The 16276-nt window shown below is 36.0% G+C and overlaps 1 protein-coding gene across 1 annotated transcript in view; it reads right to left on the bottom strand.

The window, feature by feature from the left end:
* Positions 1–16276, bottom strand: part of LOC128871674 (uncharacterized) — a 39325-nt gene that overhangs the window by 16626 nt on the left and 6423 nt on the right. The window contains exons 8-11 of the mRNA XM_054113620.1: positions 15887–16164; positions 15581–15806; positions 7877–8051; positions 7642–7803 (exon numbers count right to left, since the gene is read on the bottom strand). Of these exons, the coding sequence (XP_053969595.1) occupies positions 7642–7803; positions 7877–8051; positions 15581–15806; positions 15887–16164 (841 nt within the window). The remainder of the gene's footprint in view (positions 1–7641; positions 7804–7876; positions 8052–15580; positions 15807–15886; positions 16165–16276) is intronic.

Here is a 16276-nt window from a genome sequence, read left to right as displayed (position 1 = left end):
ACAATATGGCAAAATTATTCAATATATTTATGTACATACATATGTATGTACGTATGAATAACTACCTACCTCTGTTGATTACCTGAACTTTATAGCTGGAGAACTGAATCAGATAACATTTTATTGACAAGCTTAACTTAACTTAAAAACTTAATCTTCCTTTAGTGTGTAACATATTGAATCCTTGTAAATTCCGAGGCCCAAAACTTAGCATTGCACTTATTAGTTGCGAGCTATATCTTAATAAAATGATCTGCCACGTTACTAATTGAAACCGGTCGCATTATTGCATCAATATTTTGATACCAACACTATAATATTTATCGATAATTGCCTACTATTTGCAAGCTATTTAACAAAATAATAAAAAAAACGAGAATTTTTTACCAAGACCTCTAACTACTTTCTCACAAGTGATCGACCGCATCTGTTTCAATTCATTTGTAAGAGAACATTTGATGCTACTTGATTACATTATTACATACTTACATATGCATGTGGTATTTAATTTGGTAGCGTAGATGTTGTGCATATGGGATGCCTGCTGGTAGCGTACTATGTAAACAAAAACACAAACTGATAAGAAAATCCGTTCATGCGAAAGTTGCTATTTATATTACCAGTTCTAGTATTGCGTGTCATTTGACGTTTTTGGAAAAGTTTGATGTATTTTACCATAAATGCACCCAGTATATTAGTATTGTATGTTTTACAGAGGCTTTCAAAGTTCGTCTGAACAAAAAAATAGAGTTAAGCCGTGAACATTTTGGTACGTTTATTTCTCACAATTTTCGACGTAATTTAGCAATATAAAAATACGTAAAACCATTATACTTGCTCACCGTAGCAACGTAAAAGAATGGTATAATAAATTTTCTCGTGGTTGCTGTTCGCTCTACAACGAATTCCGGGAAAGTTGTCCAAAATCAGTTGTTGTGCCAGAAGATATCAATGTCAAGATCGTCATGTCGCATACCGCGCGATTGAGGCTTTCTTGGGCGAACATCGATAAGAATTTGCATGGACACCTTGGGTTAAAAAGGTGTGTTTGCGTTTAACAATTTAAAAAACGACCTGAAAACGCGACTGGACAACATATATTACATGCTTCGAAGATTCGTTCGAACGAACCCAAATATTTTACAAAAATATATAATAGCTAGCCTAGACACACTAAGATCCAATAATGTGGTAATTTGGCTGAGTGATAAGGGATGACGGCAATAAGCAAGGGGACCACGTAGCAAAATTTGGCACTACATCGGAATAGTTTTTTTGTGGGAGGCTCAGCGTCGTTTCTTTCTCGTCTAACCGGCGCCAATTGGGCACATCAAGTGAAGCCAAGTCCTTGTCCATCTGATCTTTCCAAATCAGAGGAGGCCTTCCTCTTCCTCTGCTACCACCAGCTGGTACCGCATCGAATGCTTTCAAAGCCGGAGCGTTTGTATCCATTCGGACGACATGACTTAGCCAACGTAGCCGCTGGATCTTTATTCGCTGCGCTATGTCTATGTCGTCGTAAAGCTCATACATCTCATCGTTCCATCACCTGCGATATTCGCCGTTGCCAACCTGCAAAGGTCCAAAAATCTTGCGCAGAATCTTTCTCTCAAACACTCCAAGCGTCGCTTCATCGGATGTTGTCATCGTCCACGCTTCTGCGCCATACGTTAGGACGGGCATGATAAGAGCCTTGTAGAGTGTTAGTTTTGTTCGTCGAGAGAGGACTTTACTACTCAGTTGCCTACTTAGTCCAAAGCAGCACTTGTTGGCAAGAGATATTCTACGTTGGATTTCAAAGCTGGCATTGTTATCGGTGTTAATGCTGGTTCCTAATTGAACGAAGTCTTTTACAACATCGAAATTATAACTGTCTACAGTGACGTGGGTGCCGATACGATGTGTATATGCTTTCTTTTAATACGATGCAAATCCCACAGCACAAGTACGAAGTGAAGTTAAATCGAGTCTCGAGATTGCATGAAGTACCTTTGCTTACTAACTCATTCATGGCTAACATCCTGATATTCGATTTAGCAAGTTCGTCATCGTTTGCATGGTTTGCGCCGTAGTGAGTTTATGTGAGTTGAATGGAGAAATATGGTAATGCAATCTCAAACAGGCGGCCGCCGTAGCCGAAAGGGTTGGTCCGTGAATACCATTCGGAATTCACAGAGAGAACGTAGGCTCGAATCTCGGTGAAACACCAAATTAAGAAAAGCACCAATGGCAAACCTCCGATAGTATTTCTGCCATTAAAAAGCTCCTCATAAAAATATCTGCCGTTCGGAGTCGACTTGAAACTGTAGGTCCCTCCATTTGAGGAACAACACCAAGACGCACACCACAAATAAGAGGAGGAGCTCGGCCAAACACCCAAAAAGGGTGTACGCACCAAATATATATATATGTATGCCTATATAATCTCAAACAGATGGTTACTACGTACAATACGAATATGTCGCATGACAGTGAATGCGTCAAGTCATATTCCAGGCCATGAATCCATGAGCTGATTATCCATATATAGGTACATATGTATGTATTTACATATGTATGTAATTTGATAATTGATCTTTAGCAGCAATAAGGTAATAAAACTTTTACGAATTTTAATCAGTCATTGTACTCGTATTCATACCATATTTGCACACATGCGGGTATTTCAGAATGACGGAATGTTGCGCGGGTTACCTTCTATATTTTGCGCCTTTGCAACATTACGCTGAAATTTGATGATGAACTGTATTTTGATGTTCTTATCGAAAAGTTTGGTCGTTTTTATCATAAACTAGCATATAACGTTTTTACTTACAAGCTTCATTTATTCTTTTTTCAGTGAGTTGAAAAATTCAGCTCGCCCAAAATATGGACTTTACTCGTGAAATTTTTTGTAAGATGATTTATTACATTGATCAACTTACTTCGACTTCTGGTGTTTAAGCACGAAACTCAGTCACTGTGAAACACTGGTACAACTGGTACAACGAGTCGATCATTGCAGGATGAATTTTGTGAAGGTCATTAATTGGTAAGGCAAAATCGTCATGTGACTTATCGCAAGATAAAAACATCCTTGAGCAGGGGCACCAGCACACATTCAATATTTTTTGATCGTAAATAAGAGTGAATACCACATAATTTGACAATTGCCCAAAAACTAACTCGTATCGATTGATGTAAGGAAATGTTGAGGGAACTCAGCTGCGGTAATTCTAAGCACGTCTGTTACATAGTAAGAGGTGATGAGTCTTGAATTTATATTGTAAGCCAGAAACAGCATTCTAGAACAGTGTTTCCAAACGAGCTTAATTCAACAGAAGTTGTTCACCGGAGGAAGTACCTCAAACAATTTTTTTTTCTTTTATTGACCCCATTATTTATTGCTTCTATAAATTAACATTAACAGTATTTGAAAACTTATTTTAAAAGCAAATGATCGCCTGTTTTTTTTCAGAAAATCTGGTTGTTTCGTAATTGTACCAGCAGAAAAGCTTAAAACAGTAATTTCTGAATGGTACACAACCACTTGTGTGCTAGAAGTTTTCGCAAAATCCTTCAGCAAGACAATGCGAGTTCGCACGTATCGAGTTTTTGAGTACTCAAATTAATGGATCATACGCCTTATATCCCTGCTTTTGCACCTAATGGTAATCGTAAACGACCTAAACCTAATGGTAAGCGAACCATTTAAGTACTATTTATTTAAGTATGTAATATTTACTATATGTGGATGTATGTACCTGTATACGAGTATGTGAAAAGAAATTTTCAGTTTACAATAATTAGTTGTTTCGCCACGGTACAGTTATTATGAATTTGATTAGGGGATGCGCAAAATTTCATTCATTCAATTTAAGACAGCAGTCAAAGATATTAATGTCAAATAATGGAGGTTTTAAGAACAATATTTTTTATTACATTTACATACATTACGTTAAATAACTTAAGGGCCTATTGACAATTTATTTGTTTTAATTTTAATAGCTTTTTATGAAAATATAGTTCATTCCCTTACAAAAGGTATCTAAAATCAAGTTCCAAACTTTGTGCAAATCTAAAAACAAAAATTATAAATTTTCAATCATAACTTTTAGAAAAATTTCAAGTATCCAGTTTTATAGAAAATGTTCTAAAATTTTGTTTTAAAGTGATAGTTTGAAGTGCCTGAAAAATAGCCTTGATTTTTTTAATTTTTTTTACTGACGGAGTTGACTGTTATCTTCTATACAAAAAAAGTCAATCATTCGTTACATGGAAAAGTTCTGATTAGAAAGTTTGAAGCTTTGATGACAATTCGTCGAATTTCAGGACTCTTGCACAAAGTTTGAGACTTGGATTCAGATGGCTTTTATAAGAGAAAGAACTGCATTCTTATAAAAAAACAACTGAAATGAAAAAATAAATTAATAATTAGTCAAATGTGGGGGTGTTCAATATTGGGTGCCTTTTTAATAATTTCGGGGGGTGTATACAAAAATTTCGAGTATGCGTTTTATGAAGAAAATAACAGGACCACTAAACAAAAACATTCGCAAAAATCACGTGATTTTTGAGCCACTTCCCATTTGAACTTTTTTGTACCAAAATGGAATGGGCTGTAAAACTATTTGCTGGAATTTTTTCTAGAAACTCTAATTAAAAATTATGATGGAAACTTGTTGATTTTTTTTCTTAATTTGCACAAAGCTTGAAACTTGGATTTCTTTGGTTATTGTAAGAGAATAAACTATTTATACAAGATGGGGAAAATTTAGTCATCCAATTTTATTTTTGAATTTTACTAAATAAAAACAAAATGATTTTGAGTGATGTGCTGCTTGCTGATTGCTTGTCTGCTTTTTTTCTGAGTTGGTGTGTGTACTCTTACAAGCTTTTTCAATTAGTTAAGAGTCGTCGATAGGTGCTGTTCTTTGAAAAAATAGAAGTTACACGTAGATGAAAATGTATGTGTTTGAGGTATTAAATATTAAATTGAAAGTAATGATTATGCATACGCAATTCCGAGCAGTGTCGAGCCCATTTTCCAAAAATGTTATGTAAATGTGTTTTTAGCTTTTACATCATACTGATGGGGGACTTAAATTTCAGTTCGGGTGACACGTTTGGAAATATTTCAAATTTACTATGCAATTAAATACCAGTTTGTCGAACTTTGAAAGAAAGTACTTCATGAATATGATCTCAAGTCTAGATCCAGCCGTAAACTAGCCGCCAATGAAGTATTAACGGACAATATTATTCGCATTTTTAGTCAGATAAGATCACAAATATAGAAGATAGGCACCAAAGGTTTAAACAATTTTTGTTACATAATTCTTGTCATTAATAATTTTCGTCACATCTACCTTCCATTTAATATTTATCGTTTTTAAAATGCAAAAACAACCATTTATTAAGAACTAATGAACAAAATTTACTCAAATTCAAGAAGGAAAAGAAAGCACCAATTTTAGAAAGTGTATGTGGCTTCACCAAGAAAATATATTTAAATATGCCAAATCTGCATGCTATACCAAATTGCTTGTTATTAAAATCTGACAAAAACCACGCCCACTTAGATAATATATAATATAATAAATTTTAATTTGTACTTGCAAAGTGTAGTTTGAGAAAAAATTGAATATCAATTAGCCACCGATTTTGTTACTGGCATAATTTAGGTTGTATTAGAAGTAAGTAGTAGTTACATTCATTTATAACAGTGTGCAACAAAAACAATTTTAATTCAGACTTCCCCAGATTGGTATGTGTTGTAGACTTAGTCATATAGAAAAAAATGCACACTCGGAGTTTTGAATTGGCCTTCAAAACTGAACTTACAGTTAATTCGCCTACAAACGGCATATAACGGAAAATTAAAAAAAAATTAACAAGTTTTTATCAAAATTACAAACTTTATAATCGCAAATTTTAGAAAAATTGATGTAATATTTATTATTGACATGTTCAGGTGTTACAATACATATAGGTATATGTACTAAGAACTTAGTCTATCTACAAAAGATTTCCACATATTCCGATTGCTGGCTAGGAATTTTAATTCATTGAATGGCTTTTTGGATTCCTGGTTAACGCATCTACGCCAAGTCATTTTGGGACGCCCTCTGTTTCTAGTGCCTTGCGGGTTCCATTGTAAGGCTGAGTAGACTATTTCATCGGGTTGTTTTCGGAGGGTGTGCCCGATCCATTTGTACTTTCTGTGCATTATTTCCTTTTCAATAGGTTTTTGGTTCGTCAGTTGCCACAGGCGAGGGTTAGATATAGTACGTGGCCACCAGATACCGATAATGCGTCGCAAGCATCTGTTTACGAATGCCTGTAGTTTTCTCGTTGAGTCTTGTTTCATGTGCCACGTTTCGCTGCCATACAGTAACACAGATTTTACGCAAGCATTAAATATACCGATTATAGTGCCTCTTTTAAGCGCTTTGTTAGACCACACTCGTGACATCCCAGCAAACGTGTTCGTCGCTATGGATATCCTACGCTGAATGTCAGCCGTTGTACCACCATCGGGGGTTAGGATGCTACCTAGATACTCAAATTTGTTTACATCGTCAACTTGTCCTCCGTCTATTTTAAACTCTGTGTTGTTGATTACGTTAATTCTCATAGACTTGGTCTTCTTTATATTAACTTGTAAGCCAAGTTTTAAGCAGTCGTTTGTTGTGTTGGAGAGTCTTGTTTGTAGTTCGTTATAAGAGTTACTAATTAGAACGACGTCGTCCGCATATGATAGGTCGCCAAGTTTTTGAGTAATTTTCCAGTTTATACCACATCGGTTATAAGTTTCGAAAGCTATGTCCAGTGCTGTTATGAAGAGTAAGGGAGAGAGTGCGCAGCCTTGCTTCACGCCTGATACAGTAGGGAAGGACTCGCTTAGTTGTTTTTCGTGCAACACTCGGCAGCATGAGCCGTCATACATGATCTTGGCGTTTTCTTCATATACCAATGACATTTTTATAGCTATTTAAAAAATGCCAGAGACTAAAACCTAAAAAATTCTTTGGGTCCGACGTTTGTCTATGAAAATAATACTTCGCCTTTCTTATTGACGCTGTATCTGTCTAGGCAGCTTTTATCAAAGCGCGCAAGTAGCGGTGTGAGCCTTACAGTGACCCTGGAAAAAAAACTTGAGTAAAAATTAAGATATCTTTGATATAAAATAGGTGGACGTTCACTTTCCATATAAAAACAAAACATTTTGGGCTAAGTATAGGAAAGGCTACTTTTTTCCGCACTAACTGAGACCCTCGTTGATTGCGGCTATTATTCACTGCAAGTTGAAATGAATAAAAAACATTTAAGCATTTCACTCTAGCAAAATTGAGCAGAAAAGGGTTCTACCCTAGGCACAAGGCCAAATAAAAAGAAAAAACTCAAATCAGCTGCTCTACTCTAAAAATTAAAAAAAAGTTAATAGTCACTCACTTTTGATACGAAAACTTTAGGTATTTTGTATATCGATGAATTCGAAAAATTATTTTGGTATCGATGAATTCGCAATATTATCTTTATTTTTCTCCACTTTTATCTGCTGAGTTAATTCTTGCAGTTTATATATTACACTGAATTATTGTTCATAGTAATTAAATATTGAAAAATGTTCTTCCTTTTCGCACTTTTACCATTACATACCTACGAAACTAGCTGCATTCATGACGGCCTTATCAACTGAGGATGTAGCAAAATCACATTGCGAAGCAATCGTTATAATGCTCATGCCCATTGTTTCATTAATTACCACCATCAACAGCATGCCGCATACCAGTAACATTATCCATTGCGTACGACCGAAACCTTATATGATAGATAAGAAAATAATAATAATTTAATATACAGGGTGCGTTCCTCAACCTGCTCGATATCACACCTATCATATCAAGCACAGCCTCATAGTCATGTTGAAGCATTTGCGTATCCTGTGGAGAGTTTACGGAGCAACATCTTGTCCTTTGTTGAGGACTCTCCTCATTCACTATAGAGATTTCACTTAAATTCAATTCCATGGGTAATTTTGTATCACAAGAACCGTTATTTGGTAAAATTTAATTTTACAGAGGCAGGAGTTGTCCAAATTTTTCACTTAGTATCACTTTATATTAATTTGCAATTGTCACTCACACACATAAACATAAGACACATATGTATGTATAAAATCAATTCAATATTCATTACCGTTATCGTTGCCGCAGCCGATGACTGCCAATTTATAACTAAACTGTCGGCTGTATATCTACTTTTACACCTGGTTGGGCCGCCTGCTCAGTTAGTAGGACACATACATACAACTGTGCAATTCTTATCGAATACTAAATAGTTTGCTCCAACTGCGCAAATATAGTATATTCACACACAAATGCTTCGAGATGTACAAATTTCTGCTCTTACATGCTGTAATGATACCTTTTCTGTATGAATCTGTATTCACTATTACTCAATTATAAATTGGCGCAAAAGCTGTTTGATAACCTTATGAAAAAGATTAAAAGGGCAATTAAAAAGGCCAAAAATTTAGTTTGGCAAACTACTTTTATTCAATTCAAAGTAAAAACAGTGTGAAAATAATACAAAATTAAGAATCAATTTACTTTTGTTCGATATGAGCACCTTTTGCCTTGACTATGGCCTTGAGATGGTCCAGAAACGAATTGCAAGCTGCCCGAATGTGACGTGCAGCTATTTTGGCCCACTCGCGGACAATGGCTTTTTTTCAGCGCCTCGAGTAGTGAATCTTTTACTTCAGACTTTGCTCTCCAAAATGGGCCAAAGAGATTCGCATCTAGGGAGTTTGAGAGACATTGTGTGGACGTTATGAAGTTCTTAACGTTGTTTTTTAGCCATTCTTGGTTCACTCGAGCTTTGTTAGACGGTGCCGAGTCCTGTTGAAACGTTCATGGACTGCCACCGAAATGTTTGTCTGCCCACGGCCGCGAAACAACCTCCAGAATACTGCCCCGTTAATACGCTCGTTAATACGGGCTCAATGAAAACGATTGGAGAGCGGCCATTACCTGTGGCGAGTGCTGCCTCCTGGTGGCCAATCAATGACTCAAATTCTCATATGAACCCTATCGTTTTGACAGTTTACGAATTGCTCAATTTGAAAAATTTTCTCGTCAGAAACCACAATGTTCAGAAATTGACCGCTTTCGGTCAAGCGAAGCAACTCCTTCGCTCTCTCAAGTCTGACTTGTTACTGCTTTGGGGTGAGATCATGCGCCTTTTAGATTTTGAAAGGCTTGACTTTGAGATCATTTTTCAGTATGCGGCGGATGTTACGGTCAGACACTTTCAATTCTTTTGCCATTTGATTGGTACTTTGTCAGGGATTTCGCTCAAGTTGCTTTTTAACTTTTTGAACTTTTGCAGTCTTTTGATGACCACCTCCATGACGTTTCGCGATGCTACCAGTACCGTTGTAACGAGTAATGGTGTGATAAATAAAAACTGTATTTACTTTAAGCTCACGAACAATCACTGGTTGTGATTTTTCAGCCAAATATATTGCAATCACACTATTACGTTTGAAATCCATTACTGAATTTCTTTTTTCGGGCTTACTCTCGGCAAAATGCCCACGCACTTGGAAACAATACTCTGGGCTGTCATTTAGCCAACTCACAAACAGCTCCTGTCCGTGCATCAGCTACGCGAGCGGCCTGAAGTTGGTTACCCTTCGAGTGCCGGGCCCTATATAACTAATCAAAAACTTACGTGAAATAAACATGGAATGAGGTGTCAACCCGCTTGGAATTTGTTTTCAGTTGTTTCGCCATTTGATTGGCACTTCGTCTGGGATTTCGCTAAAGTCGCTTCTTCACTTTTTGAACTATTTCAAGTGACTTTACACTCTTTTGATGATCTTCTTCCACTTGGAATTTGTTTTGTTTTTTATATAGATAAAATACGCTACACCATCAATGAAAATAATTATCAAAAATTAACGAGAATTTTGAGACACTTCAAATTTTAACTTTGTCATATCAAAATTTCATACCCAAATTTATTTTTTTAATTCTGGTGTTTGTGAAAATTTTTCGAATTTTTATATGGTAAATCGTCCACAAAGTTTGAAACTTGGATTAATACGGGTTTTATTATAGAATGCACTATGTTTTATAAAACATAAAACATTTAAATTAAAAAATAAACATATAGTCGAAATTTGACAAAATATTAAGGTTACAGTATGTACTATAGGTATGTCTTTTTTTTGTGCGGGCTGTATTGCTGTTTATTTTTTCTAAGTAAGAGATAACTATGTTATGGTACAAAAACTAGCTCACAATAGCATTTAATTTTAAAATTTAAATAGAAATGCTAACAGGAATCTTAGCATTCTTAGTGCTTTATGTTGACCTTGGTAGTCCAGTCCTTACCTACGAATAACTGACTGACTCATAAACTGATTATCGCACTGCAACTTGGGCGCTGAAGTGGAAATAAAAATTTTGCCAACAGCATAAGAGTATAAATGGATACCCCAATAGGCATAATTTAATTTATAAGTATTAGCAGCTTTATGCTGCTGATGAAGATCATCAGATTTTTTATATCAAGGCCTACTATATGAGCAGGCATAGGAAATAAGTGAGAAACAAGATGATTAAATCTAAGGAGAAGGTGCTGAGATGATTCCCCCTCATCCTCCATACAGCTGACGCAAAAAGGTCTCGAATTAATTCCGAGTCTCGCGGCATCTATACATCGAGGATAGTGCCCCGTGAGGACGCCCATAAAGTTTGGGAGCTAAGATTTTATCATCCCCAAGTTATCCCGCGAACGCCCTCGATCCACCCTTAGCCAGAAGGATTTCGCGAACTTACAAGTTTGTGTACTTGCCCAGCGCTCGCTGACTTTACGCGAAGCCCATCTTTCCAGGAGTAAGGCGCAGGTTGTCAAGGGGATTCCGATCCCCACCTTTCGCGGAGACACTACCTCACAGGTCCCTGGTACACTTTGATCCGTTGTCAGGGGATGAACCGAAAGTTTCTAAGAATAGTTGAGTGTCCGTAAGTGAGGTTGAGCCTGAAGCCCGAACGTCTCAGCCTGATTGCAGTACGTGCAGCGGCAGTTTTGCTCGCGATGTCTATATGTGTGGTACCTCATTACATTAACATTACACTAAGCGTTAGAGTAGGAGTAATTCGAAGCACCCCACTGGTCCCAATGAGTGCAGACCTTTGAACTCTCTCCAGCTTCTTTACCGATGTCATCCTCTCCAGTGAGTTCCACCAAACAATGAATCCATATGACAAAATTGGCTTTATTATGGTACAAGAGAGCCAAAACACAACTTTAGTGAGAGGCCCCATCTTTTGCTAATGTCACCCTTGCATCCATACAGGCTATTGTTGCCTTCCGTACTCTCTCCTCAACGTAGGACTTCCATGTTAGCTTACTGTCAAGGATTAGGCACAGATCCTTCACCTTGTCAGAAAGCACCAACGAAGCGCACCCTATTAAGGGCAGTTCAGCTCTATGTATTTTATATACCCTTGTGATTAGGACGAGCACCATCTTAAGAGGATTCACCGACAAGCTGCAATCCGCTGCCCATCGACAACTACGTTCAGATATCCATGCATCAAATCGTACAGGGTATCTACTGACTTTCCTCTAACAATTAGCGGCACGTCGCCCACGTAGGCAATCACTCTGCTGTCCCTTTTCCCCAGCTTCTTCAGCTAGTCATTGATAATAATAACCCAGAGAAATAGGGAGAGAACACCGCCTTGCGGAGTTCCCCTACTCACCCGCCGGCAGAGAGAGACGCCGCCCCACTCTGACTCGACTGTTTTGTCGCTAAGCATTCTGTAGATAAATCGGCTCCAACCCCCAGTTTGCCCAGAAATTTAGTGATTGCCTCCGAAAGGACGTTATTAAAAGCCCTCTCAATGTCGAGGAAGACGCCAACTGCAAGTTCTTTCTGATATAAAGACTCCTTAATTTCTTTAACAATTGTGCGCAGAGCAGATTCCACTGATCTGCCTTTACAGTAAGCATGTTGGGTATGCGACAAACGCCCCCAAGGAATTTCGCTTCATATGTTCAGGTCCTTAGGGGAGACATGTGAACTCTTGCCTGCCTTGGGTATGAACACAGCCCTTACAGCCCTCCAAGATCCCGATATATAGCCCCTGGTGATGCAGTTCGCATAGATTGTGCTCAACCAACGGCATGAGCAATTGACGGGTTGAATTGATAAAAATAATCCTAAATAAATCGTTGAAAGTAAACTTCACTGAACGTTGTTTTTAAGATAAGTAAAATTATAAATTGAAGATAAAAAGCCAAAGAGTTAGAGAAGTGAGATTTATTTTAATCATTCTATAGCTTCCTTTATATTAAAAAAATATCGTGCATTCGTTATATGGAGGGGAACACGCAACACCGTCCGCAGAAAAAAAAGTCAAAAATCAGCGCGATATTTAAGCCTATTGAAATTTGCACTTTATTGTATTGAAATTCAATTGACTAGAAAACTGCAAACTCGAGATATGTTCAGAAAATCCAATTAAAAAGTCTGAATTTTGATGAAAATTAGCCGAGTTTTTAAAAATTTGCTGGAATATTTGAAACTTTGCGTTATATTGTATGATTTTTATTGTAACATGAGCTATATTTATAAAACAAATAATAATTGAAATTAAAAAATAAATAAATGAATAGTGAAAACTTGTCAATATGTGGTATATACTTTCTTTTGACGCTGTCTGAAGCCTTCTAATATTCGTGTCAAAATATCGGTTGTTTTAAAAGTATGGTGAATACGTTTCGTAGAAAATAGGAATCGAACCCTGGCTTCACAAATATGACTTCGGATATTCCACACAGAAGAAAACTAGATGGAGAATGAATGAAGTATATAGGTATTTCATGATAAGCTTACTGAGGGGCAAGCAATGGGGGCATACGTAACTTTTACAGTTCCCAATGGAAAAGTGTTCGCGCTTCAAATGATTTACAGGCTTGAATTTGTCAGTTTAAATGAACTTATAAAGGAGTAGGCAGATTTTTATGAAAAATTCTCCACAATGTGAGCTGATATATTCCGAATTCCTGCGAGGCTGTACCTGATATTTTGGCACTTAGACTGGTGTTTTGTCTCACTGAGTCAGATTCCATAGTAAATGTGTTGACTTCATTTGATACACTTGTCTGGTGAGATGATTGTTATACATAGTAGAGTTGAACGACATAAAGTTATGGCTACAAAAGACTTCTGAACGTGTGTTTTATATGGAAGAAAACACGCAACATCGTATGCGAAAGAAGGGTTAATAATCAGCCCAGTTTTTAAGCGACTTCGAGTTTTCACATTATTATACTAAAATTATATAATTAAAATTAAATAATTTTTTGAACTTTAATTTATAAAGTTTTAACTATACAAATATATTTTTATAAAAAAATTTACGAAACAAAAAATTTCCATGAAAAATATTGCGAATATTTTAAAAAGATGAAATGACTTATTTACATGACCACGAGTGTATATGGGTTTCTTAAGAGCACAAGTATTCTTCCCATCTTACTAGCATCAAGATTTGTCAGAGAATGTTTAGATGTATGTATGAATATGTTTTTGCTACTTGTACCAAGTAATTTATTAATGACCTTATTTGATTATCCACAATATTTACTTCGTATTATTTGTTCACCCAAGAGCACAAATAGCGGTAAAGAGTATCTTTTGAAACTTTAAATCATTAAAATGGGGATAAAAATATTTACTTTGACACTAGATGTAAGAGAGAGCTTATCTTAATGAAATAGATTCAAATCTTTATTTTTATTAATAATTTATTTTATTAACATTATAAAGTTCACGAACTAATTTACAAGCAGTTTTATGGTTTCCTTTATTTTCAAATTTTCCATCATCTGTTTTCTATTGAGCAAATCTCTTTTCCTTAGCTAATTTTTTGCAGTGATACATCTATAACCAGCTGAATAGCCATTGAAAAGAAAAAAAATCATCTTTTCAATAAGCATGTGAATGGGGCTACAAAAACATGCTCGAAAAGTTATTCGAATTATGTAATTTGAAAGCTACGGCGCACAGTGTGAAGTAACCATATAAGCGGCAGCCAAGAATAGTAAACATGCTCTGATTTTAATGAAATTTTGTAGATGTCTACATTCACTTAGGAAATAAATATGAGTATTACAATATTCAAGTACTTTTTGCAGATCATTAACGCATAATACCAACACAGGTGGGCCTAGAGTCGAACCTTAGGCAACACCCTTAATTATAGGCAAATAGCTGGATAAACTGTGACTGTCACATACAGCTTACGTACGAGCGCTAAGATGTGATTTATTAAACTTAATGCTGGCGCTGAAAACTTGAATATTTTAAGTTTCAAGCCAAGTAGTCCGCAATCAACAGTGACCATCTTGGCCGATTTATGTACACGAACTCGTTTTGGAGCCGAAGAACCAGGTTCACACACTCTTTAGCCTCTTATCTTGATATAGGATCATGGTGATAGGCTCAAACCTTATCCATAGTGATGAATCAACACACAAAATCCCCTTCATCTATTCGAAAACGTTCTAAATGTTGCCAAGAATTTTACCATTGCGCACACAGCTTTCTGAATTCCAATACTTCTGTGAAAATATTGCTTACACTGCCCAATGAGATACCTAGGGCTTCTACTAAATCTCTTTCAGTCACTTTTCCAATATTTTATTCCAATATCCTGTAATTTTTCTACGATTTCTGGTGTTGTTGCTATTTTTAGACTTCCTTGAAAATCCTTGACATGGATCGTCTTCAATGCTTGTACGACCACGTTTAAATTCAGCAACCCATCTTTCCACTGTACTAATTGATGGCGAAAACCCCTTATATATTAAACAATCGTTCATAAATTTCCGTGAGTTTTACACCTTCAAAAAAATAAAAGTTCAATAACGGCACGATAATTAATTTTTTCGATTGTAAAAAGTACTGTGACACGTCGACTCTAAATAGTTTGTAAACAAAAAATAAATTGACAGATAGAAATGAAACTTTGCTTACGTTCGTATGAAGAGTGAACTAACATAACAAACAAAACAACATGGGCGAGTGCAACGCCCTCTCTTAACAAACGTCAAAACTTACTAAAAAACCTAGTATGTGTGTATATAAAACAACTTAGTCATCAGCTTTATTAAAAATTAAAAAGCACTGTTAAGTTTTTTGGATTTTATTTTATTTTCTACAAAATCTCAGCAACTTTTTACGTTTAAAATACACAGTTGTTCATAAAAAAACTTCTGTAGTACTACTTCGAAAGTTAGCATTAGTTTCGCTTTTAAAATTTTCTCTTGAATAAAAATAAGACATCCACTACCTCGAAATATTGTAATACTGGTTAGCGCTTCCCTCGAATTTTTCAAATCAATGTCGCGGTTGTTTAGTTCTTGTACTCAACTCTAGTACATACTTGTTTTTAAATAGCTACTGTAACGTAACAACGAAACAGATTATTCGATATATATCAATATTAAATATTAATAATAATTAGAATGCTTTCCGAAGATACGTACTTACTTTTAAAAACTTTTAAAATATATGTGCATCCAAAGGCAGGAAATATCCACACACCGCACAAACTATCAAAATTGTAGAGATTGGGAAAATCATATTTTTGCTTGCATTTTCATACATACTGAATGGAAAAAATGAGAATATGAAAAAGGCTTCATAGCAAGATTTGTTAATCAACATTCCCATAGTAGTTATGCCAACAACAGCTCCTGAGCGTCCGAACATCATACAAATGCACATAGCTTTACCTCTAAATTACAAAAAAAAAGATTACAAACTTTGCAGTAAAAATAAGTTTAATTAACATTCATAAATAAAACTATAAATCACCTTAAATAGGTGGGTATAAACTCCAGGACCGCACTGCTCATTAAATTAATTATCACCGCCGGTATTGAAAGGAAGATTATAAAAGTGCACACTGTTAAATGCGGATGGCTCATAAACGACAAACATAACCCACATAGTCCAGAAATAGTTAACGATGTGCAGAAGACTGGCTTGCGCGGCAAACATAACAGCATGAGGCCGAAGATGAGATACTGAGCAAGAAAGGAAGCTCCCAATAAAATTGAGTCCCAAAACGCCAAAATTTGGTCATGGCATTCCTTTAATATTATTAAAAAAAAACACAATTAAGTGATTAGTTGAAACAGGTATTGGTTTCCCATAAAGAACACCTATTTTGAATTTAACGCCATTTTGCTATAGTCAGTGGCT

The sequence above is a fragment of the Anastrepha ludens genome, chromosome 2 (assembly GCF_028408465.1).
Source record: "Anastrepha ludens isolate Willacy chromosome 2, idAnaLude1.1, whole genome shotgun sequence".
Classification (NCBI taxonomy): Eukaryota; Metazoa; Arthropoda; class Insecta; order Diptera; family Tephritidae; genus Anastrepha; species Anastrepha ludens.
Note: the sequence above shows the minus strand (reverse complement) of the source record. Positions and strands in the feature narration are given on the sequence as shown.